We start from the raw sequence: 26,078 nt of genomic DNA, 5'->3' as shown, positions 1-26,078 counted from the left end.
TATTACTGCTTTTTATTAAGCAGACTGTTTTGTTTTAATTAATTGTGAAACCGAAGAACTGCTTAGGCAGATACTGCTGCTTAACACTTCAGACATGGGACCATAGCCTAACACTTGCTGTTATGAGGTCTCCTGATATTTATTATAGGGTTTTAAGGCTTTAATAGTAAATAGACATTTTTCTCCCTATAGGCTTCAGCCTTCCAGACTGCACTTCCTAGTTTAAATAGCTTGCTTTGTATGGATGTTCTTACATAGCTGGTAAGAAGTTTGAACCATACCTTGGACCATATTAAAAACACAACTGTCAATTTGATCTTGCTGCTCCAGAGAAACTACATGCACTATTATTAACACAGGTGACAGGCATGGTACTCTTTGCATTGTTTTCTTCCAAGCTACCTTTCCACCTCTAGCTTTTACATTTGAGATACGTTTGAATTAATATTGCTGTCATTTGCTACCCTGGAAAAGCCCCATAGCCTCAAGAATACCAAGAAAATAAAACGGCTGCAATATATAAAGTATTGAAATACAGATCACAAATTGCAAAACAAAGAAGGAGCTTTTGTCACAAAAGCATTTGATCAGTGTGGGTGATTTTATCAAGGATATGCTTAGCCATGACTGTTGTTGGAAACTGATGAAATAATGGATCAATAGAAATCTCATGTTGCGAACTATGAAGTGCCTATTTATCAATCATACTAACAAAGTTATTCTGAAAAAAAGCAATATTCAAGAGTGGAGGTAGCAGAAGAAACAATGGAAGACTGGATAGATGAGACAAGTTTTTCAGAAGATCATAGGTGTGAAACTATTTAAAGACAGGTTAGAAGAGAAAAATATGTAATAGCACCTGGTAGTGGCTAGCCTCAAAAAGTGGGATAAGGACACTGCAGAAGGCAAACACAGCAGAACACAAGTCATGCAGTCATGCAAATGATAAAGGTCAGCATGGCCCAAACAGATGGACATTGTACTTAAAGAAAGCCAGGCTATATCAGATAGCCAGTTCGGGGGGGGGGGCAATCAACCAAAGCTTGGGAGGGATGGGGAGGATGAGGACTTGTAAAGAAATGCACAGCAATATTATAGTGCTTTTGACCTCTGCACAGATATTGAAAGTAGCAGCAAAATTGTACTTTAAAGATTCAGTAAACTTGAAAACTTGTAGAAATTTTCATTTTTGTAATGATTTGAATACAGTAAGTTTACTTTGATGAAGAAACTACCTCTTTTTAGGTTCTCATATTTACCTACTGCCAAAGTACCTAAGATTTTTTAAAAAGGAGATTTTTTTCACAAACATTTATCTTATAAACCAAGATTAATTTATTAATGCTGTGTAGTTCTGCTGTATATTTTCCTGAGGATCAGAAATACTTCAAATAGTTTATGGTATTTTTTCTCCAAAACAGCTGTGTACGGCAGATATTTTAAAGCAGGGAGATCACTGGTTTGTCCAAGGTCTCAGAACAGGTGCTAGAGAACTGGATTCAATAGTCCTGACTCTAGTGCTCTAGAAAATGTGAACAACTTATGTTTTGAAACTCTGGCTTTTACAGCAAAACATAAACTTGCCCAAAAATGCCTGATAATACCAAGGACGGGGAGAGGAAGCAAGAAAGAAAAGTGTTATGTAGTGGTTCACAATGAAGAAAGAGAGATTACTTCCCTTCAAACTGCAGCTTCAGCTTTGCCACTCCAGGCAGACATATCTGAAAAAAAATTGAAATACTTGATAAGTGGGCTGACTTAATGTGCACACTTGTATACTACAACAACAAAAGCACAACATTCAAATGTATTCAAATTAAACGTAGGCAAATGAATGAAAACCTTTTTTAGACTAGAAATAGATACATTGATTCTAACCGCATTTTGATCTGTTTGACCGGGTAAATAGTTTTGTCATTTCAATGTTAACCATTGCACCATTTCAGGCTTTAGATACATGACTGGCCATTTTCTGCAGAAAGTACAGCCATTTCACATACAGTATCAAGTGTCTTTCTGAGGAATATGGCCACAAGGGAAGATCCAGTGTAAACAGTGGGTGTTTTTGCTGGTATAGCTTGGCTTGGCAAACTGTTATTAACTCTGCTGGCAAAAGCACCTGTGCAAGTACAACTGGTTTTGTAGAAGGCTGGTGGGTGTCCCCGCTGGGTCTCTGCCCGTGACATGCGCTGTTTTCCTGGACTTACACAGGTGACAACTCATTCCATCCTCTGGTTGAAAGTCAATCTTGGCAGCACCTCTCACGGTCCTAAAACAAACCCCAACGAAACAAGTGCGCCAAAACTTAATAAAAGTCTCTCTAAAGGGTTTCTTTTGCACTGCCTCCTTACTTTAATGGCATTCACAATTCACACTCAGAAATCGCACCGTAAACCCGCACGAAGACCCCCCCGTGGAAGCGAATGCCCGGGGCCCAAACAGCAGGAGGTGCCGAGCCGAGGGCGCCAGAGAAAATTAACACACAAGCTGAGGCCGAGCGCCTCAGCCCGACTTGCGGACTCGGCCCCCGCCGGCACAGGAGGAAACGCCCCTTCCCGTTGACCCGCTCCCGCCGCGGGGGATCGGGAAGCAGCGCTGATCACGGCGGCCCCGGTTGCACAACCTGCCCGCCGCCGCTCCCCGGGCACAGCCGCTCGCTGCCGGCCCTCCTGCCGGCTGAGGCGAGGCCGGCCGGGCCCCGCCTTCTCCCGGCATTCCCTGCGCCTGCTCGGCTGGGCACGGTTCGGCTCGGCTCGGCTGGGCTTCGCGGCTGCACTCACAGCATGGCCGCCTACAGCAAGTACCTGACCGTGCGCCACTCCGCCATCGCCGGGGCTACCGCCGCGGCCTGCGCGCTCCTCTGCCTGCTCAACAAGCGGCGGGCGGCAGCGCAGCATGGGTGAGCGGGAGGGCCGGGGCCAGGCCCGGGTTGCGCGGGCGGGACCGGCGCCGGGGACGAGCTGCGGTGCGGGCGCTGGGGGGGCTAGGCGGGCGGAGCTGTGGCCGCCCGCCCTCATTGCCCCGGGCCTGCCGGAGGGGCAGGCCGGGTCCCGGCTGCTGCCGGCGCCATCCTGCCGGGGGGTGGCTCCTGTGGAGCGGGGTCAGGCGGCTCTCGCCCCCGCCGGGTGCTGTCGGTGCTGCTCCCGCGAGTATCCAACCACCGCCACCTTGTTACTCAAGTTACATTCGTTTTCTCCATTTTCCCGACTCTGAACTGATATTAACGAACAGTTGACTTCTAGGGATGCCCAAGGACGCCCTGTCTGCCTGGGAAAATAATGGACCCCAGCTGTGGTTTCAGTGTTGCCATGTGGCAGCGAGGGACGCGGGTGGCACTTGAGAGAGACAGTGTCTGGGGACGGTGCTGCGCTGCTGAGTGCTTGTAGGGTGTGTGTTTGTTCAGCTCCTGTAGAGCGCTTGGCTACCATGAAGTGTGGTAGGTGAAGAATGTACCTCAGACTCAGTCCTTGCATGATTTTAGCGTATTTGTGGAGGTAGATTATTGACCATATGCTAAAGACCTGGTATGTTACATGGGACAGTTAGGTATTGTGTAGTTGCTACAAATTTATCCTGGTGCTAGATCTTAACAGTGGAATGGACTTGTTGATCAACAGACCTAAGTGATAAGATACTGATTAAGCAATAATCCAGTTTTATTTTACCTAATTCCTTTCATACACATGATATCTCTAAGAGCTTCATGAAGTTAGGTAACTTTGTCATATATCATGTCAGAAATGTATGTGCTGCTTACAATTCCCATATTTGCTACTTTACATTGTTTTCATGCAAGTAGAAGCAAGATCCCAAACTATTTCTGGGAGTTACTCTTCTGTCAAACTTGTAGGGAGGGATGATTATCAGGTATATCTGCTTCATTTAGTGAAATGCCATTGTAGAAAAGGAGAAAAGCTGTATAGAAAAGCATAACAATGGTGAGTTGGGAGAGTTACTGACATCGTAGTGCAAGATTTCCACACTTAGTGTATTATAATGGTGCTTGTAAGAAAGACAAGGCCATACTGATGTTCTGGGAGCATCTACATTTCAATTCAGATTAAGGGCGTTCTTTTATAATGAATCTCCCAGTTGTCCATGCTTACCTTGCTCTGCCTTCATTGAGGAGTCATCTTGGAGCACAGAAACTAGGTTACATTCAGATCAGAGCACATCTTCAAATGCAGATGCAAGCCTGGTGTAGTTTTGAAGTGTGTTTAATATGTTCCCGGTACTAGTAGCATTCATTTGAGAGGAATAGGCTAGGAATTGGAGTAATCTCCCTATCCCTGAAATAAATACAGGGTGGGTCCTGGCTCTTCCCTGTAAATTGTTTTGCTTGTGCATCTGATGCTGCTCTGCGGGACGTAGTGGCGTTGTATCTGTTAGCATGAGGGTCAATATGCTGAAAGTGAGCGTTGGCCTTAATACTTAAGACTGTTTGGAATGCAACCTTGGTGTATGGGTCTTTGGTTTTGTTAGATACAGTGTTAAAAATCTGAGGCACTCTTAAGTATTAGGTGGACCAAACACTGTTACAAGATTAGTGAGAATTGGAAAGTGGAGATAATTTATGAACTATGATCCAGCTAATCAGCAGTTGAATGGAGTTAAGATGGCCTGACTTGATCCCTCCCTTTTCCCTCTATCTGTACTGCAGTCTTTCTGATACCTGGTCCTTTGCTGCTGTAATCTTCTTCTCTCAAGCTGTTTTGCATTCTTAAATCTATTAGAAGTGCAGTTGCTAAAATAAGTACCATGCTTGCAAACTTGATTGTTAAACTTGTTGTGTTGCTGTAGGTATTTGAGCCTCCACAGCCTAGATCTGATTTACTACTGGTACTGTATCGTGGCCACGGATTCCAAACTCTAACATCCAAGAGTCAGTTCTTTCATAATAACTGTGCTGCTGCCTGAATGCTATTTTTGAGGATGGTTTTTGCCCACTGGTCTTGGCTTTTGTCTCTGTGTTTCCCTGCGAGGCCAGCCTTGCCAGGGGCCTGTACAGAATGTCACCTATCAAGACTAGGCAGTAGGTCAGCTATGTTGTCTATACCAGCAGCCCAGACAAAAGCATCCAGTTATTACCATTGCCTCATCCTTCTTCAGTGTCATTAGTTCATGTATTGTTTCATTTCTTAATGCTTTGTTGCCATTGTAAATTATACTTTTGGAATGGATTGTCATTGTGCCAAATCTTTGCATATTCCAGCAAGGTTGTGGTGGTATATGATGCAGACATATAATAACAAGTGACAAACCTTTGTGCAATAGTGATAAAAATCTTCAGGGCCTAGTGTACCCTCTAATTTTCGTGTTGTATTTCTTTCTGCCTCTTTGAGAAGAGGGAGAAGTTGGGATAGTATGGCTATAATAAATTTGTTTCTCCTATAGAGAAGAATTTCACTTGCAATCTAGTCTGGAAGAGGACTGGTAGAATATCTGCTGCTTTAGTTTGACTGAATAAACTGTGGGAGGAACAGTGGTGATTTAGTTTTATGTGTGTGAATTCCTATGTTCACCTTAGTATATAATACCTGAAAATGTTGTGTCATGTTAGTGTGTGATAAATTTCAGCCTCTTGAATTCTGGAAGGTGGGATTGTAGTTTTGAGCTTCCTAGGGGCAAAGGTGAGTGTTGCAGACTACAACATAAACAGCGAAACACTTGCCATAAGATTCAGTGAACCAGGAAAGTGTTCTAGTGCAACTGTAAACTTCACCTGCAAAAATTCTTTCTTCCTCACATAGCTTATTTAAAAATACACACTTAAATATTTATGCTTATATGTACTTTATATTCAGAATAAGATATGCTATTATATCATGTTTGCTGGAATAGCTGTTTTATTTTGTGTGCTTTTTTTAAGTTTCGCCGGAGCGTCAGCAACAGTTCAGTCTCACTGCTGACTAAAGTTGAAAAGTAAAATAACATACAAATTAAAAAAAAATGCTTTTAGCAAATTACATGTGTTTGAATATGTAACAAAAAAAGTTACAGTAAACAGATTTCTCATTCTGTGTGTTAATTTTTATATAGAAGAATCAGTTACAGAAGCAATAGCAGGAAGGAAAGAAGAGGCAACTTTGACCTACTTTTCTGTCGTCAGACAATAGCGGCAAGGTTCAGTACAAGTCATATCAAGTCGTAATCTATGAATAACTAAGCTGTATATGTTATGCTAACCTAAGTAGGTCAAAGATCAGTTAGTGCTGTCTGGATTAGTCACAGATGTTCTGTAAGACCTATCACATTGCTCATCAGTTTTGCAGAATTGACAGGTGGTATCACTTGCAGTTTGCAATGTGTTTTAAGTACAACTTTCTAAAATCCTCCAAAACAGAACAGCATAGAACTGTTTGCCTATTGTAACTTGTGGGTATTCTACATTACTTCCTTGGAGTAAAGTGTGGAAAGAAAAATGCACTTATTTCTCTATTTGAGTTGCTCTCCTCAAAAGTCTGTTTCCTTGGAAAATCTTAGCTTCTCCTCTCTCAAGAAATTGTTATATGTAAATGCAATTATTACTTCAGTTATAGTTTTTGGGGTTTTTAGAATAATGAGAAATTGTCTTGTTTGAGAGACTGCATTATCCTGGGTATATGATACAAGAGAAACCAATCATGATTTCAATCCATCATGAGCTGTTTCTGCAAACAGAGGTGACTCCAGCTCTGATCAGTGTCTTGACAGTTGCAAATGTTGCTCGCATTTAGGGAAATGACTCATACGTTTTGAAGACCAGTGGTTCTATTTTTTCCACTATTGAGTATTGGAGAAAGACTTGCAGAGTGGAAAAATGAAGGAAAATCAGCACAAGTCAGATCATTATTCTTTGTACTTTGCCCCCTCAGTTAAATGAAGAAAAAAGTTGAATGCCCAAGACTGCTTGACAAGAAACATGAAAGTACATTGCTGTGAATCAACAGACTGCTTCAATGTATGTAGAACCTTTAAAAGGGAACCTGTGCTGCTTGGTGAAGACAAGGCAGGTGTCCAAAAAAAAAATCTCTACACAACTACATTAAAGTAGGTTTATCCAGAATGCGACTGTTCAGTCCACTACTTGCTGTATATAAACTAGCATTAAGAAAAATACAGATAGGATTACTAGAAAATGCATCTAAAATCCAGTCTTGTAGAAAAACCAGCCTGGGGCTCAGAAAACCTCTGTTCAGCTGGAGGGTACAGGGACAGGAGAAACCAGATGACTCAGTCCTGCTCCTGGCATTCAGACTGCCTTTGTTTTGGGGCCTGGGTAGTTAATTAGTGGTTTCTCTCATATTAAGTTGCTTGAAATGATTGCTGTCTAAGCCAAGATCTAGTTTGTGTAACGTTGTGAAGCTGTGTTCTTTTTCTCTTTGCAGGGAACTAGCTAGAAGTCTTTTTCCGCTGCTGTCCGTGAGGGAGAGCTACAGCCACAGCTTAGGCCAGAGCACAAGCTTACGGAAAAAAGAACAGCTATGAGGCTTTTTCCTTTGCATGTTGCTTCATTATTGAGATGCAGACTTCTACTGAAACTTAAAATTTCCTGTAAAACATTTCTGTTTTGTTGCCTTCTTAAAAAATGTTTGTGGAAACTTTTTGAGCTTTAGCATGGCAGAGCAACCGGGAGCCCGTGCCTGCAGTGACACAGCTGTCAGTGACCTTCTCAGAGTCCCCTTCCTGGTTGCCTGAGTGCGTTCCCTGCACGTTATTTTTGGTTATGCTGCAACTAGTCGCCAACCTAGTGCCAAGAAAACTGTGCTCTTGGTTTGTGTGTGCACTCAGGCTGTCCTGTGTAAATGACCATGCCTTTAGACTGTGCCCAGGCATCTGGGTGAGGTTGCTTGCCCTTGACCTGAAACGGCTTTACTGTTGCTCTGGATTTCCCTCTGTGGGATACGCACTGTGAAGCTGTGTCTACCCATGAGCGAGCTGTGAGCAGCGCTATACTTTTTTCATTGTAGGTGTTACTTCACACTGTAACGAAATATGCAGTTGCATTCCGTCTTCAGTCATTTGAATTGTAGTCTGTCTTTACAATGTCACAGTAGTATCTTGACTGCAAAAATGACCTGAAACTCCACAAATAATCGTGAACTATTACAAAGTCGTTTCTCTTGCATGTTTTTTTTTAAGTTCTGAAAATTTCATGGCACCATTCTAGAATGTAAGGGCTGCAAAATACAAAGGTTACTTAGAGTTAACAACCTTTCAAAAAGCTCTGCTTGTCCCTAAACCAGATATTCTTCCTTTGCGCTTTGTTGGACAGGAGCTAGTCATCCTACTCTGCAGAAGGAAGGTAGCATGACCTGAAATTTGTAGGTTTTGTTTTTTTTTTTTCAGTTAAGCACAACATAACATTTTCAAACCCCTTTTCCTCTTCACCTGTCATTAACCTGGAAGACTTGCTTATCTCCCCCTTCACCTGCAGTTTCCTGCTGTAATGCTTTGCTCAGAGTAGATTGCTTCCACTGAACTTTGTTTTGGAAGGAGACCAGTAATTCTAGAGGCAGTAATCCTTTAACTTTTTCCTGTTTGTTAATAAATACCGCAGGACTAGTGTTCCTGATACCTTTCGGTACCTAGACTGAATGACCTCTCAAAGGCTTTTTCCAGTTTCTCAAGCCTGAGCCTGTGGAAGTTTGGAGAAACTTGATTAGTGTAGCAGCAGTACCTGCTGAATACAGGAAGAGAGATGTATATAATTAAGACTTTTAATGCTTTCATAAAAAATTGTAAAGAAACTATGCAGAAACACTTTTTAAGGGTTGTTTCATTTTGGAATATTCTGAATTCATATCCTTATCCAAAATTATTTCTATGCAAATCAATAGATTTGGCTCAGTGTTAAGAAAAACTACAGTTCTAAAGTATTTCTGTGTTTTTTCTGTGTATGGTCTGGGAAACGCTTTTCAAAAACCTCACCATCACCACCCCTCCTTGTTGGTGAAGGCATTTAAGAAAGCTCAAAAGTCTGCCCACTATCTGCTTGCTACTTAATGAAGTCTGTTATTTCATTACTGTATTGGCAGGTCTTTTTTCATATGTAAGTTTTTGGTTAGTTTTGAGCAAATGTTAAGTATAGTAGTTTGTGCTTCATTCATGCTTTCAAAATATTTTCTCCTTATATAAACTATTGTGGTTCAGTTTAAAATAATGTTATTATTTTTAAAGCTGTAAAGTTAGACATTCATAAGTTTAAAAGTGTGATAATTTATTTTCCTGGATGAGGTTGTTTTATGGTGCATGGCATACTTTTTTTTCCCTTCCCCCGAAGCCATCTTTTGTATATTTGTTCTTGTAGTCTTATTTCGTCACTGTATTTTTTTTGGGAGGGTGGAGGGGGGTCACCTAAAGTATGGTATTCTCTTAGTATCTGTAATGTAACTAGTCCATTATTTTTGATAAAATCTGATTTCTCAGGGGAACTGATGGCTGGAGGTAAAAAAGCAATCCAAATCCAGGGAAGGGCAGGAGAAAAATCTCAAGATTTTCTGTATTAGGAGGCGAAGGGTGAGCAGTCACTGCACAGTTCTGAGTTCGAGGCAGAGAGGAACAGAAATGTGTTTCTTGTGGGACATGTTTCACCACCACTGCTGAATCCAGTGCTACTCCCCTTCACACTGTTTAGAAGTTGTGTTTACTTTGGGATCTTCCACTGTCCCAGGCAGTCCAGCCTCAGCCTCAATCTGTACACTCAGGGAAGGGTTTCATTGTGGGAGTAGCTATGCCGAAGATCGAAAGTAAAGGTCTTCTGCAGTTTGATAGCAGCTGCCTGAATTGTAGTGATATCGATGGAATAAGCATGTGATGAATTGTGCAAACCCCAACTGTATTGTAGCTGTTACTCCACCACATCCCCAAGTCAAGCATGAGCAGCACTTGAGCTTCAGGGCACTCCTGTGACAACAAAAAGCACAGTGTAACCCAGGCTGGAGGGCGGTTCATGTGGATGGGGTCATCACTGACGTTGCAGGTAAAGGCAGCCTCATGTTTGTGTTCTGCGCAGTCCTTACGCTGTGCTGCTCAGCGATGGCCCCTGTGCCACAGGAGGTATTTGCAGTAGAGAATTTGAACAGTGTGTAGCGCTTAACCCTCCTTTGCCAATAAGGCTTGTGATGCTCCAGCATTAAGTAAGTGAGAGATCTGGAATAACAGAGAGTTTGAATCTATTCCAAAAGTTAGAGCTCTCTGCTGTAACTGGATAGTCTTGTTGTATTCCTGCTGACTAATTGAGGGTGTTATTTAGTCTTTAAATTCAATGAGAATGAAACCACAATTCTCACCAAAAAAAAAAAAAAAGTTCTACAATTGTATAATGGAGTCTGGAGTAGTGCCAGGAGGTGTTGGACTGAAAAAAATGAGACTCTTGGGAAGAAAAAGTTCTGCAGGAATCGGCCTGTGGCAGTTTTATTCTAGGCAGGACTATGGCACTGTCTTTTGTGGCAAGTAAAATGATTTTACTTGTTAAAATAACAATGGATAGCAAGATTTAATAGCAAGAGCAACGTTTTTGGAGCTATGTAGCCACATTTATTTTTCTGCTTCTAGATAATCCGTACTTCATATATAAGATAATTTCATTTGTTATTGAAGTATTAGTCTTGTTTTGAGCTTGCATGAATTTTCTAGTAAAAGAGAACGCTGTTAAAACTCCTTTTCTGTCAGGTTTTGAATTTACAAATACTTTAAATGTCAAAGCTTATAGATTATAATTAAATGTGAGTTCACAGCTAAATATGAGATCATTGTTTCTGAACAGTTTTTTCTCTTTAATGGATAATCAGTTTCAGCTTGGTTCAGTAGTTTCAGCTATTGAATTTTTCCCAACAGCTACTGTAAGAAAAATGTCTGAATAAGTACATCAAAGGTATTCAACTGGCAGCGTAATTCTGGGCCTCAACTTCTTAATATAGTACTATTTAAATGTATTCACTTCTGATCCTTTTAAAGCTGAAATAGTTGTGTATTATTAGTGTTGTGACTTCAAACATTGGCAGGCCTTGAAGCAGCAAATTTAGGCATTATTATAGCATATCTGGAACAGCAGTGTGCTTTATTTTGCATTATTGCAAGTCATGAGTCATCCAGGGAAATACCCACATGGTGTGATCACAACTTATTTGCTCTAAGAATAACACTTTTCTCCTAGTCCCAAACCAGATGTGATTGGACTGATACTGAAGGATACTTTTTAAAAAATAGGTCGATGTTTTGTACTTTGAAAAATTACAAGGTGTGTTGAGAAGTTCCTTGTGCCAGCAATACATTGCTCCTACGCCACCAGGATGTGTTCTCTGACTAGAGTGTCTTAGGTTCTGCACAGTTACTGCTGCCACAGACATACCCCATTCAGGGCGTGGTGTGTTACACATATTACATCTCTTCTGAATTTTTATTAAGTTATTTCTTGCCCATCAGCTCTCTGCCACCCTTCATGTTCTTTGTTCTGTCTTTTGCACAAGTAGTCTTACAAGATTTTTATCTTCTCTCAGGCTTCCGTCTCACCATTACCTTTAATTAAGTTCTTGTTAAACTGGCATCTCTCCCTTCCCACTTGCATGCTCTTCTCCTTCCCTTTTTTTCTCATATTCTTCTGCTCCCTTGCCTCCTCCTTTCATAATAATTATTTCTCTTCATTAGTCAGTGCCGTTCATAAATCTTTCTGATCATCGTATGTTTAAATAGTTATGGTTTCCCCCTAGATATTTTCCTTGCAGAACTTTAAAGCACAAGTGGAATGAAGCTGTGGGGCAGCTGGTGCTACAGCTGCTGCAGCTGTGGTGGTGCAGGCACAAGGTGCGATGCCTTTCACAGTGTTGGCTCCCCTGTCATCTCTTGAGTGCTGTCTTGAAAGTGCATGAGTGTTGTCATTTTTAAGGCAGCCTGCTCACAGTGTTGTAATATGGTGGTTGAAGAATGGTAGGTTACAATTTCATGTGGGTAGCTGTCACTTTTAAAGTACACAAATGCATAAGCTCTTCGAACAGCTTCATGTGCTTATCTGATGCTTGAACGTTCAGAAAAACAATATATAACTGCCTTACATGTCAGCTTGCCTTTCTTAAAAAAAGAGGAAGAAGAATAGCGTTGTACTTTTGAATGTTTGTTTAGTACTAGTTGGTAAATATTTTTCCTTGAAGTGTTGTGTAAAATGCAGGGGAAGTAAGGACAGAATAAACACCAGCTCCTGTTCTAATGCACACCTTAGCAGGAGCTTGGTTTCACAGGATCTGACTTTTTTTTTTCCCCTGCAGTGATGTTTATGAACAAATAATCTCTATATATAGTAAAATGTGTTATTTGAAAGTTAAGTATATCGCAAAATGAATCTCTCTGGCTTATGTAGATAGTGCAAAACATCAAAATCAGGTTGCTTGGATTGCTGAATCTGCATTCATGTCGTTTTCATTTGTGGTCAGTGGAACTATGTAGCCATGCTTGCAAGGTGTATGTTAGGAACAAACACTGGGAGCTCCTGGTACAGAAGCCAAGGTAAAGTGAAACTCAGAGGTGAAGAAGGAGACTTAGTTTGCCTACATGAAACTGAATGCTGGAAGGAGTAAAGTTGCATTGAAATAGTATAAAAACAGCACATAAGTTGGACATAAAAGGTGGCCTTTTTGTGAAGATACTGTACTGCTTTGAAACAAATAGGGGTATAATCCCAAGCTTTCCTCTTTGTCTCTTCTGTGTAGAGATCAAGATAAAGAAACGTGTGTTAAGTAACATACTTTTTTTTTTTCGTCTACAGTAAAAGAAGTGGAAAACAAGCGTTGCAGAGCAATGAGGTAATAGTTTCTTCATGTATTGTATTTTTAATAGTTTGAAATAATACTGACAGTTTTGTTACCTCTAGGTCCTGTAATCGTAGTTTTATTTTGGACAGAATGATGGCTGTGATGCAGATGTGGTTTGAATGATACTTTCAGACTTGCACTGGTGAAACAAATGGAAGAATCAGGTTAATCACATCTGGCTGAAGCTTGACTGTATAATGATATGTGCTTGATGTGTACTAAGTGCTTTTGCATCTCTTAGTGCCTTATGAAAGTTTAAGGACTAGTGTTGGAAGTTTGGCTGTATACATAGCAACAAACAGCTTCTTGTAGATTTGGAATGACTTGTATTTGCTTTTTATTTGAAAGAAAGAAGTATGGAACAGGGTGTAGAGTCTGACCGCTTCTAAAAAGTACTTCAAACTTCTGGTAGGAAGTTTGGCATTTCCCTGCTCTTTTGTGTGTCTGTTAATTAATTTATTTGAAAAGGATATATTACATTCCTTTAAATCAAGTTTTTTGTTTTGTGTTCAAATACAATGCATTAGTTAGGCCAGAGGGCAGAGCCTGTGATTAGAAATATTTGGTCATATGATGATATGAATAGATAACTCTTCTGTGTGCTTCTGTCTTTGCTGAAAGCCTAGGAAAAGGCTTCCTCTAGATAAATATAAAGGTGTGTTCAAACAATATGTTAACTTCTAGCCAGACCTTGACTGGACTATGTACCATAAATACTTGTATTTTGCACAACTATGCCTGTTTGTAAAAGTCTTAACTAGCCTTCTCTTATTCCTACTCATCTTGGTTATAATGATACTGAATTGAGGAATTAACAGTGTAAGGGAAAAAAACCTCTGGGAAAGAAGATATTGGAATTAATGTAAGTGCAACATGAAAGTAGAAATAGGTAAGAGATTAATAGAAAGGAAGAACAGGTTCAGGTCAGACATGAAATATATTGTCAGGTGCTCCCAGCAATTTTGCATGTCAGGTATTGTGTTTGCCATTTCTGTTACAGAAAAACAATAACGTGTGTAGGGTCATGCTTCATTAGGCTTGAACAGTAGTCTTTAGTTGTTTGGAATGCTTGAATTTTTGCGTGAATAACTTTTAATGAAAATATTTTTATCATTTACCATATAGCATCCTAGAATTTTTATCCGTAGCTTGTGTTCGCATTGTTTTTTTTCAAAAAAACAGGACTATAGTTGACTTCATCCCATGAAAAACAGGTGTAGGAATATTCACAGCTCATTTAGAGTAAATTTGTGTTTGCTGGAGCTCAGAGCTTGGACTTGTTGCCCATCATGTTGCATTTGTAAACAGTAAGTGAAGACGTTAAGGTGGGCTCTTTGTGCAAGTTTCGGTAGTCTAATCATCCTTGGAAATGAAAAAAATAGAGTGCTTCATAGGGTTGTCTGAGTCCGTTAGTGGTGAATCACAGGCTACTTTCTTTGTCTTTCCTATCGTGTCTCCATAGTTGTGTTAATTTTTTTCTTTCAGGTTTCCTGTCTGATTATGTTGTTGTGTTACTATGGGCATGGACAAGTTGTACTTCACATGAGTCTCGGCTAGCAAAGATAGCAGGATTAAGTCGATAAAACAGGACTTATTTTAAGTACGCATGTGTACCCTTTCAGTCTGTTTTCAGGACTGAATCCTTGTGCCACAACTGTCAAAAGAAAGATTGAAAACAAAGGAAAGAAAAGATACCTGGAACACTAGCTTGTTAGAAACTATTCAGGCTAGTCAAGACAGATGACTGTGTTATATGGAGTACACAAATGCACCTGACCCAAATTAAAGGTGTTTGGGTGTAGGATGGGGTTTATGTCCAGTAGATTTAGCTCATTAGGATTGTGTTGCACTGTTTTTTAGAAGTAAAGGAATAAAAAATTCTGGTTTCACTTGAAGCAAGTTTGGGCTGTACAGTCAAGGAGTTTAAATTGTTGATGGTCTAGACAAATGATGAAAGGCATCTTTAAAAAACACCTGGCTGATGGTGTCTTCTGGAGACGAGCAATGTGAAGAGATGGCAGATGGCATTATAACTTGTAATGGGATGTTTTAATGCTGTGGGCTGCATTGTTTGTGTAGCACTTAACATGGATTTGAAATAAATAGTATTTTGTATCATGGCAGCTACTTCCTATTGCAATTTATTTTGATAGCTTGGTTCTCTTACTTAGGAATTCTGAGAGCTGTGAGGTCATACACTCCTGATTTTTACATTTCATTTAACTTGTGTGATCAGCTCTTAAATTGGAAAGAAATAACTGCAAACACTGCAGAAGGAAGGTAGCTGTTAATAACTTGAGTAGGGAAAATATCACATCAACATTTAAATAATACATTACCAAAAAAAGAATCTTGCTTTTCTTGTTTTTCTTGTTCTGTGTGAAGCAGAAGGAGGGAAAGAAGGAGCGAGCAATGGTGGACAGAGTGTTTATTGCAAGAATATGTCGAATCCTGAAAATAATGGTCCCTAGAACACTTTGTAAAGAGGTAAGTATTGTCTGCAGCAACACGTAAAAATGAGCATTTTTGTAATCAAGTTTTCTTTCATAATTGCATCAGAATTTAAACAAAAGCATATACCTTACTCAAATAGGACTAAATTGTACTATATGTTTTAAAATAGCAACGTAGTACTATAAATATTTACATGTATGTTCAGTTGTTAGATCACTAAAAAGTTGCATTCTGCTTTCAATTACAAGAATAAGCCATTTACTGTCAACTAATAACTACTACTGTAGTATATCTTTTGAAAGGGCATCCAGGTTTTGTTTGATGCAAGGTAGTACACTTCTCTGTGCAAATACTTCCTCTCTTTAAATTGCATGCTGTTCATCCATAATTTTGCTTTTTTAACTTATATCTAGGCCAGCCCTCATTAGAAGGTGAATTTGTCGAAAAGTCTGTTAGCATCATTTTAGGAAAGCTATGCAGACTAGAATTTAGCAAGATAAAAGTGCCTCAGCATCTTTCTTATGCTTTCCAGAACACTTAAGTGTTTGTTTTTGTTTTGTTTTGTTTTGTTTTGAAGTACATTAGTTGAGTTTGGAACTTAAGTGACCTTTGCATACATCAGGCACAATAGCAATAAATTCCAGTGCACAGAATGTAGAGCAAGCACGGCACCAGCTGGCCTGGATGAGCAGGGACTTTTGGCAGCTTGTTCACAGAACAAGTTCAGGGAAGGTGGAAGCACGGGTGGGAATGTGGGAATGCCTCTGAGAGCTGGCAGAGCTGGCCTCTGTCATCTTCAAGAGGTCATGGCCATCAGAAAGGTTACTGATAATCCTCCCCAAAACCCAAACATCCCTTCCATCTCCAAAAACAAGCATACTGGAAGCTATAGGCTGGTCAGCCTCACGATATTCCTACTAAGGCTGTGAGCAAACCCTCCTGGAAGCCAGCTCCAGCCACATGGAGGACAAAAAGGTGATTGCAAACAACCAGCTGGGATTTATGAACGTCAGATTATGCCTTACTAACCTGATTGCCTTCAGTGATGAGATGACTGGCTGTGTGCTTAAGGGAAGAACAGTGGATGTTGAATACTTGGATTTTAGTGAGACCTTGAGCCTGAGGTCTCCCCTAGTACCCCCACAGCCAAACTGATGACTGAATAGTGAAGTGGATGGAAAACTGGCTGCACTGTTGGGCTTAAAGACTTTTGATGAATGGTACAAGGTCTGACTGGTGCCTGGTTGCTGTGGCCCTGTTCTGAGCGGGGAGTCAGAGCAGGTGACCTGCAAGGTCCCTTGCGGTCTCTGTGACCCTGTGGCAGAAAAGTCTTTCAGAACAGCAGTAACTTCTTTACCCCAGTAACCCTCCATCTTATGTGTCTGGTGTATCAACCAACTACACCTTTTTAAAAGACAAACATTCTTCATAAAAATGTAATCAGTATTCTATTAAAAATATTGGTTACTGTTGTGTTTCCTGCTAAGTAATAAAATATTACATTAGCTGGGGTAGCAGGGTAATACCTTGCTGCTAGATACGGTCAGACCACTTTCTAGAAAAAGTGGTGAATTTTTATCCATGTTTTAACTGTTGCTCTTTTGGTTTTGTACTAGACAGGTTATTTGCTGCTTATTGCTGTGATGCTGGTACTCCGCACGTTTTGCGATATTTGGATGATTCAAAATGGAACAGTCATTGAAAGGTATCTATAAACTTGTTATTTTTAAACATTCTTGTGTTTAACAGAGAAAGTGATCTGTCAGAACACATATTCAGATCATTTACAGCTTGCTTATTTATATGAAAGAGTTGGAAAACTGGTATAGTTGCAATTTTGGGGGAAGGGGGATCCCTATATTTTTCTGAAAGGAAAAATATTAATTTTTAATCAACTCTTCTGCTGCTGTTGGACACAACTTTATTTTTTTAACCAAAGTTTACTTATTAAATGTTTTTTTGTTATTTTGGTCACATTTTGAAGACTCTAAATCTCATGTTGATCTAAACATCTAAGAGAGCACTTCAGTGGCATAGTGGTTCTATGGCATAGACTCAGACATTTTGTTTGGATATTAAGGCTGTTACTTCTTCCTACTGAGCTGTTTGCTCTTTAGATTGATAAACACAATGCTTTCAGTCTTAAGTGTTTCCTAGACCTCTGATTATTTTTGTTGCTCTTGTTGCTGATTGAAACAAGTCAGAATTTCTCAAAGTGTGGTTCAAAATGATATGTATTTCATGAGAGACCGTCAGTGCTTTATAGAATGGAAGGACTGCTTTATTTCTCTCTTGTGAGAATCTGTGAAAGCAAAGAAAGAACTGCTATTCTGTGACCATGAAATTCTGAGCCCTTAACACAGACAGTTACTGCAGGAGCAGAAGGCAGATAATTGCTTTGTCTGTCACCACTTAATTTACAGAAATCTGTGATACTTGATCCTACAGCTGATACTACAGATTTCCACAATGATTTTTTTTTTCTCTGTGTTGTCCACTTAAGACATGCTAGTTTATACTTCGTTTTTCTTGTAACTAACTCTTAGCGGATGGTCATTTACAGTGCAATCATTGGCCGCAGCAGAAAAGATTTCAAGAAATACTTGTTCAACTTCATCGCTGCAATGCCTGCTGTAAGTGCTTTTCTTGTGCCAGCCAACTAGTAGTAAGTATTTCAAATGTAAATTAAGAGTTTCAGGAAGAGACCTCAAATGAGTGTCTTAAACCCCATTGAAATTAGTTGTTTTACATGCAGGTGTGTATTAAGACACATTTCATTTTCTGCCATCAGTGTGTGGGAGACTTCATCAGCATGTTTCCCTATTGATTGCAACTATTTTTCTGACATGTTTAGGTCTTGAGATTTGTTTTGTTGATGGCAATTTTGACTTATAGCTTAATGTGCCATCTGTAGTACTGCATAACATCATCTTACGGACTGGATGATGTTTCAACGTGCTAGGTGTGGGATTCTTTTGGCACCATCGAAGATGAAAATTTCTTCTTAGTCTTTAATTTTTATATTTCTTACAGCTACTTCTGAGATGTGTTATGGTTTTTTTCCCCACCTCTTAACTTTCCTTCAGCTTGTCAACATCTCTGACTTGCACCAGAGGTGATAAATAGTACATTTTCTATTACTACCTAATGTACCTGCTTTACAATAGATTTAAAAGGCAATTAAGCGATTAAGGTAGTGATTGTCAAATGGGGGCTCTCTTCTGGAGCTTATCAAAAGAGTTGAAGATATGCAAGTTTTATATTAAATCTTTCGATCCACTGGGAACTGGTATTTTCAAAAATGTAGACAGAAACTTAATCTGTGGTCCTACAGACACTAAATGGTTTGGTTTAGGTGTGTTAAGAGTATTATTGACTTTAGGGGAGAATTCACCTGTTCTAAAGTGTTTGCACAATCTATACTGCAAACTGATGTAAGTATAGTAAATCTCGTTAGCTAAATATTGAAATACTGTCTCTTATTTTAGATTTCTTTAGTGAATAGCTTTCTGAAGTATGGTCTAAATGAATTGAAACTTTGCTTCCGAGTAAGGCTTACCAGATACCTCTACGAGGAATATCTTAAGTAAGTAACACATTTTTAATGTCTAAGAGTTTTAAAAAAGAAATTGATTAAAATCAAACAAAATCACTTTAAGTGCATAGTAAGAAGGTAGCAAGGTGCTTAGTAGGTAAGGTGTACTGTGTAGAAGACTTTTGATTGCAATTAGCTTGCCATTTAGGATGAGTGGCTTATCCAGGTTGTACATGGCACAGATACAAAGACAGCAAAGTTGGCTCAGTTAGGAAAAACAATAATGCACTGTACTGCTTCCATTACTGGGTCAGGTCCCAAAGTTCTTCAGTTGCTTTCATGTAGGGCTAATAATCCTGCAGACTGAATTGGATGCATGAGCTTGAGAAGCTGCTCATATCCTTCTACACTCAATTTTGGTTCTCAGGTGTGTTGATGCAGAGTTTGTGAGGGTGCAGCAGCAGTACATAGAGCAGCATGGGCCTGAGCTTCAGCAAGACATCCTGGAGCCTAAACTGCTCTGAAGGGTTTAATGTGGATCTGATCAGGCAGGAGCACTAGCTATGTAGACTCCATACAGTCATTTAATATTTGCACTACTTTCCATCTCAGTTGTATGAAGCAGAGGGTTGCAGTTATTTGATACCCTAGGCAATGAATTTTTCCCTGCTACTTAGCTCTTGTTTTGTTTCAGAGGTTATACGTACTACAAAATGGGAAATCTGGACAGCAGAATAGCTAATCCAGATCAACTGCTTACACAGGATGTGGAAAAATTCTGTAACAGTGTCGTGGACCTGTACTCGAACCTTAGCAAGGTAAGGCTTTTCAGAGAGATCTTGGACTAATAGCTGTGGATGTTTAGGGCTCAAAGTAATTGCTTGCGTTTATATGTGTATTGCTTGGAGTATGGTGCTAAAACAAATGTTTATGGTATTGTTTCACAGTCTGTGGTTTGCATGACCTCTGCAAAAGCACTGTTGTGGATTGTTATAATTTGAATTAAATTTTCTTTTAAAGAAATTAGCACATTATTTTTCAGATGAGCAGTGATAATTATGGTTTCTCAGCTAGTTAGATTTCAGAAAAAAACCTAATGGCTAGCTTTTATTTATATAAAAATATTATTTTGGGTAGGGAAGTGTGGTTGAGTAAGCATTTCCCTCTATTTCTGGTGCAAATTTTAGGTGTTTTTGTTACTGAAGCAGAATACTGTTGAAATTTTAGACTAGTTGTTTTTTATGCTATGATGTTCACACAAGCAGAAGTATAAAGCAAAATACAAGTTGAATTATTCAAAAACTTCTGGCTAAAAAATGTGGAGTTCAGCTGCTCTGGCTTTGAGAGGATGTATGGAACAGGATGCTTTCCAATCGGAATATTGCTTCTGTCAGGTACATAGCCAACTATATGGCATTATTCTTCTCAGTGTTTCTCACAGTTTTTTCAGTCAGGAATTAATAATTGGGTCTAATCCAACTTTGCTTAGTGAATGTTGTTACAGACCTAAAATGGTGAATCACTTTCTTATGTGGTATGTACTTTATCTGAAGATGATGATATTTTTATGTTCAGTTCAGTTGAGTGAATATTTTTAGGAAAATGTGTCTGAGATTCCTTTTGGTTTAGCATTTGGCTTGTAAAATAGGTTAACCAGTGTTGTGTCTTTAATGCAGAGCTGTAACTGGTCTTGGGGTGGTTGGTGGTTTCTGGACTATTTTGTATTTGTGTTATGCTGGTATTCTGATGCTTTTTTTCTATGCTTTTCTTACAGCCCTTCCTGGATATAGTTTTGTATATCTTCAAGCTAACAAGTGCAATAGGAGCTCAGGTAAATTAAGTGGTGCTTTTAGGAATATAAACAAATTTTCCTTTCTTTGGTTATAGACTTGTACCTCTTTGGAGTGTGAGGAAGACTCGAGGTATTAATTATAGATCCTTCCATTATTTGAAGGGGTATACTGAAAATATGCTTTTACACTTAATGTGTTGTATGATTCAGTGCTCTCTGTCTTGAGGCAATTAAAATAAAAAACAGAATTCACAGGCATTTGATCAACTATTTTAAGAAAAAAAGAAAGTTCTTTGTTTTCTTCTAGCATGTTCTCAGGAATCCCATTTAGTACAGTACCCTTCTGGCTGCTTTTGTCTGGTGTGACTTCCATTTAAGGGAGACAATAAGTTTTCTGTTTCTTTGCAGCCTCTTTTTTCTAGGCTTAGCTGAGCCTGGGTAACTTTTCCAGTCTCAGATGTCTTCGCATTGCTCTCTGTAAGACTGATTAATAGTTATTATTGACAGTTTATGCCAAATTCAGTTTATGCCTTGGTTTTATGCTGTGCCACTCTTCAGGAATACTTAAGCTGTTTGGGAGCCCTCGTCCATTGCAACTTAGGATCCAGAAGAATAAAATCCCTACTAGGACTGCTTGAGAGCAGTGGGAAATGCAAACTGGCTTAAAGAGAGAAGCCAGAGAGTGGTGGTCAATGGTGCGGAGTCCAGTTGGAGGCCAGTATCTAGTGGAGTGCCTCAGGGGTCAGTACTGGGGCCAATATTATTCAATATATTCATTAATGATTTAGACGAGGGAATTGAGTGTACTATCAGCAAGTTTGCTGATGACACTAAGCTGGGAGGAGTGGCTGACACGCCAGAAGGCTGTGCCGCCATCCAGCGGGACCTGGACAGGCTGGAGAGTTGGGCGGGGGATAATCTGATGGAATTTAACAAGGGAAAGTGTAGAGTCCTGCATCTGGGCAGGAACAATCCCAAGTTCCAGTATAGGTTGGGGCATGACCTATTAGAGAGCAGTGTAGGGGAAAGGGACCTGGGGATCCTGGTGGACAACAGGATGATCATGAGCCAGCACTGTGCCCTTGTGGCCAGGAAGGCTAATGGCATCCTTGGGTGTATTACAAGGGGGGTGGTCAGTAGATCGAGAGAGGTCCTCCTTCCCCTCTACTCCGCCCTGGTGAGACCCCATCTAGAATATTGTGTTCAGTTCTGGGCCCCTCAGTTCAAGAAGGACAGGGAACTGCTGGAGAGGGTCCAGCGTAGGGCAACAAAGATGATTAAGGGAGTGGAGCATCTCCCTTATGAAGAAAGGCTGAGGGAGCTGGGGCTCTTTAGTTTGGAGAAGAGGAGACTGAGGGGTGACCTTATTAATGTTTATAAATATATAAAGGGTGAGTGCCATGAGGATGGAGTCAGGCTCTTCTCAGTGGCAAACAATGATAGGACAAGGGGCAATGGGATCAAGCTGGAACACAAGAGGTTCCACTTAAATTTGAGAAAGAACTTCTTCTCAGTGAGGGTGACAGAGCACTGGAACAGGCTACCCAGGGAGGTTGTGGAGTCTCCTTCCCTGGAGACATTCAAAGCCCGCCTGGACACATTCCTGTGCGACCTCACCTAGGCGTTCCTGCTCCAGCAGGGGGATTGGACTAGATGATCTTTTGAGGTCCCTTCCAATCCCAAACATACTGTGATACTGTGATACTGTGAAATGTGTTGGAGATGTATGGACAAAGAAGGGAATGGGATTGAAATTTGACTGCTCTGACAACAGTGTAGCAAATACAGAGAAAAAGAAGTAGATAGAAATGAAGGAGAGGAAATCTGCAAGAACCAGAAAATTATTAAAGAAATAAGCTAGGACAGTGGAGCATGAAGATCGCACTGGGTGATGATAAAAACTTAATTAGAAGGTGAGGATGGGAAGGTCATCTGGGGACAGAGAATTAGTAAAAGTAGTGAAACAGTATCTACAGCACAAAAGAAAGGAATGTGCTGAGAACTTCAAAAATAATTGAATGGGTAACAAACACATGGGAGGTGAAAATCAAGGAATTCATGCTTTTCTGGTATTTTGGGTAGAGATGTTGCAATTTGAGACCATCTAGGTGGTAAGCTTTTGTTCTTTTTTGATATTCACAGGGTCCAGCTAGCATGATGGCATACTTGATTGTTTCGGGGTTTTTCCTTACACGTTTAAGGAGACCAATTGGCAAGATGACTGTTGTAGAACAAAAATATGAAGGGGAGTACAGATATGTCAACTCACGGCTTATTACGAACAGGTATAGATTTACTCGCATAGCAAGGTATAAGTGACAAAGTAATACTGCGGTGTAAATGGAAGCTGTATGTTAAAATACGAACAGGTTATTACGAACAGGTATAGATTTACTCACATAGCAAGGTATAAGTGACAAAGTAATACTGCGGTGTAAATGGAAGCTGTATGTTAAAATACATTCAGAAAGTGCGATGCTATCAGTTCTGAGCAAAGTGTTTGCATCTTTATGCAGATGATTATTAATTGATTCATACATGCATCATATTGCTAATTCAAAAGACAAACCAACTGGGGTAAAATAAGCTTCACTGTTGTGAAAAAGTACAAACTCTTATTTCATAAGGTAACTGAAAGGACTATATTGTGGTTTATGACTGACTTTTTCAAAGACTGTCTTTAACAAAATGAAGTTGCATTCTTTGTGGTTGTTTTTTGTTTGTTTGTTTTTAGTGAAGAAATTGCTTTCTATAATGGAAACTTGAGAGAAAAACAGACTATTCACAAAACCTTCAGTAAACTGGTAAGACTTTTTATCTTCTAAAACATTTCAAGCAAAACTTCAATTAATTTTATCGTGGTGATTCTTGACATATATGAATAGAAGTTGAATTATAGTGCCTTGGTGTTTATGCTGCTACAGTCATCAGATTTAAAAATAAGTTAGTGGGCTATAAGCAGAACAGAAGTTTCTGATAGAATGGTCTTTGTCTTGCCATTTCCCTCCTTTTCACCCACCACAATTACCATTCTCGTTGCTTAGTTTGGCATGTAGGTTGTTTTGATCTAGAGTGAGAGTCTTTGCCAGCAGGGATACTTGTGCAGGGCTTGTCACAGGTGATAGACATTGTTGAGGTATTTGTGGCTTACTGAAAAATAACTGTACTTGGAGTCATACTTCTGTAAAATAATAGTAAAACAGGTACTGATATAGTTTGACCTTTTGTCTTCTGTAACTTACCAGGTGGAGCATTTGCATAATTTCATCCTGTTCCGGTTCTCTATGGGTTTCATTGATACTATTATTGCCAAATGTAAGTGGTCGTCCAGTGCTAACGGACTGTTACAAATAACAAAGTGCTAAACTTCTTGCATGAGAACTCTGTTTTTTCTTATTGCTTCAATTAATGTGTAACTTAATATTTCCTATTAAACTGCAGACTTTGCCACTGTGGTTGGGTACCTGGTTGTTAGTCGTCCATTTTTGAACCTGTCTGATCCTCGTCATCTGAACAGTACTCATGCAGAACTTTTGGAGGTAAATAGAACAGAATTAAAACAATTTCCTGAATTTAAATTTTGTTAGTCTACACAAATAAACTTTCTTCTGCTCTAGGATTACTACCAAAGTGGAAGAATGTTACTGAGAATGTCTCAGGCTTTGGGCAGAATAGTCCTAGCAGGCCGTGAAATGACCAGATTGGCTGGGTAAGTATAATAGTGATTGTGTAAAATGTCTTTCTTAAAGTTATGTTGTTGCCGTTTCTCATCTCATTTTGAGAAACTGACTGTAGAATTTAAACAAACTGAGCTTGTGTGCTTTGTTCATTGCATTATCAAATATTTGGCTATAACAGGAAAAGGTTCTTCTAAATATTGTAAAAGTTGGACAACCTCAATGCAACTCTAAAATGTAAACATTCTGTTTCTATGCTGGGTTGGGTAACTTTGTCATTTTGGCAGTCTAACAGAGTATTCATTAGAGCTTCTATGGATTACTAAAACTTCTAAAGATTAATTGCTTATAGGAATTTTTTTTTTTTTTTTTTAGTTTCACAGCTCGAATTACAGAATTAATGCAGGTTCTGAAGGACTTGAATAGTGGCAAATATCAGCGTACGATGGTATCGCAAGAAAAAGGTAGATGTGACATCGTATGAAATATGTGCATCTCTATGTAGTGCTCCAGAGCCTAATACTTTTTTCTTCATTTAAGATGCAGATAGAAATCAAGCTTTGCCTTTGATACCCGGATCTGGAGAAATTATCAACACTGATAACCTTATCAAGTATGTTTAAAAATTTTCCACAGCTTTAATATTTTTAATGTAGTCTGGCTTTTAAGTCTTTCTTTCTGTCACTAGTAATAGTAGTTTTAATGCCCATTATTGCAGTATGCAGTTTTTGTTGTGCTATAGTTTATTTACAAATAATTCCACCTCACTCCCACTCAGCATTTCTATTCTGAAAGTGGATCCTTGTCCTCTCCTGTTAGCAGGAAACATAATATGCTCTCCAGACTTTGCCCTTTTGGTAACATTTCTTGCTGTCCTTTAGAATATGTCTTCCCAAACCATTTTGTTAACATTTTTTCAAATTTCTTCTTAGAAATATGTTGGCTGTAGATTTTATTCCATGATACAATTCAGCTGTAAAAACTGGGGGCAAGTCTGTATGCAGTTTCAAAATATTAGCTTGTATTTCGCTATGCTTGGACAGTTCAGTGATGTACTCAAGTAGCAGTCAATTCATCAGTTCTTTTCAGCCTGAAGAACATTGACATTGTAGTACTACCTAAAAGCATAAAGTAAAGCCAGTTAAGAGATTAAATAGCCTTGATCAGATAAATGTGGAAAGCAGATAGTGGAGCAGAGGGGAAAGGGGAGAGGGAAGAGGAAAAAAAAATGGTGGAGGTATTTTTATTATTAAAAAAAACATGGACAAGGTAGGTGAGCAGAGAAGTAATTCATTGTGTATCCTACAACTGATGGAATACACATCTGCTAGCAGGTTTAAAATGAAGCACTAGGTTTATATGCACAGGATTTCTGGGAGAACAAAGTCTTAGAAGGATTTGGAAAAATATGAAGGAAAAAAATTCTAGATGTTTGTTGAACATTAAGGAACCGCTTTTGGTTCAAGAAGTGCCTTAGCTGTTAATGGTTGGAAAGCAGGACAGTGTTCTGAATGAAGTACTGCTGAAGTCTTGCCCTGTTCCTTAAACATCTGAGTAGGCTGTGTTGGCTGCTTTTAGGCAACTGGGCTGTGTTTTTATCTTGCAATACAAATAGGTTTGATCATGTTCCGTTGGTGACACCTAATGGAGACGTTTTGATTCAAGACCTTAACTTTGAGGTAAGTTTTTTAATATAACAGAAAACTGTATTCATATACAATTTTAAAAGTGAAGATGATAGTTTTGGAGGTAATCTGATTTATAAAAAAAATGAGTAAATGTAAATGGAGAGGTGTTTATATGATATGCTTAAATTAGGACAAAATCAGTTGTCA

At 39.4% G+C, this 26,078-nt stretch overlaps 1 protein-coding gene across 2 annotated transcripts in view; it reads left to right on the top strand.

Moving 5' to 3' along the window:
* Nucleotides 1-2,627: 2,627 nt before the first annotated feature.
* ABCD3 (ATP binding cassette subfamily D member 3) overlaps nt 2,628-26,078 on the top strand; it is a 30,136-nt gene continuing 6,685 nt past the window's right edge. Inside the window, exons 1-16 of one of the 2 annotated variants that reach the window (XM_065842000.2) lie at nt 2,628-2,899; nt 12,740-12,776; nt 15,174-15,272; nt 16,856-16,944; nt 17,803-17,872; nt 18,728-18,825; nt 19,469-19,592; nt 20,549-20,605; nt 22,709-22,851; nt 23,301-23,370; nt 23,812-23,881; nt 24,008-24,105; nt 24,184-24,275; nt 24,619-24,707; nt 24,784-24,856; nt 25,859-25,922. In XM_065842000.2, the coding sequence (XP_065698072.2) occupies nt 2,784-2,899; nt 12,740-12,776; nt 15,174-15,272; nt 16,856-16,944; nt 17,803-17,872; nt 18,728-18,825; nt 19,469-19,592; nt 20,549-20,605; nt 22,709-22,851; nt 23,301-23,370; nt 23,812-23,881; nt 24,008-24,105; nt 24,184-24,275; nt 24,619-24,707; nt 24,784-24,856; nt 25,859-25,922 (1,389 nt within the window). In that variant the 5' untranslated portion in view covers nt 2,628-2,783. Of the gene's footprint in view, nt 2,900-12,739; nt 12,777-15,170; nt 15,273-16,855; nt 16,945-17,802; nt 17,873-18,727; nt 18,826-19,468; nt 19,593-20,548; nt 20,606-22,708; nt 22,852-23,300; nt 23,371-23,811; nt 23,882-24,007; nt 24,106-24,183; nt 24,276-24,618; nt 24,708-24,783; nt 24,857-25,858; nt 25,923-26,078 lie in introns of both variants that reach the window. The other variant, XM_065841999.2, reaches the window with a different exon arrangement.

Source organism: Patagioenas fasciata, chromosome 6 (assembly GCF_037038585.1).
Source record: "Patagioenas fasciata isolate bPatFas1 chromosome 6, bPatFas1.hap1, whole genome shotgun sequence".
Classification (NCBI taxonomy): domain Eukaryota; kingdom Metazoa; phylum Chordata; class Aves; order Columbiformes; family Columbidae; genus Patagioenas; species Patagioenas fasciata.
Note: the sequence above shows the minus strand (reverse complement) of the source record. Positions and strands in the feature narration are given on the sequence as shown.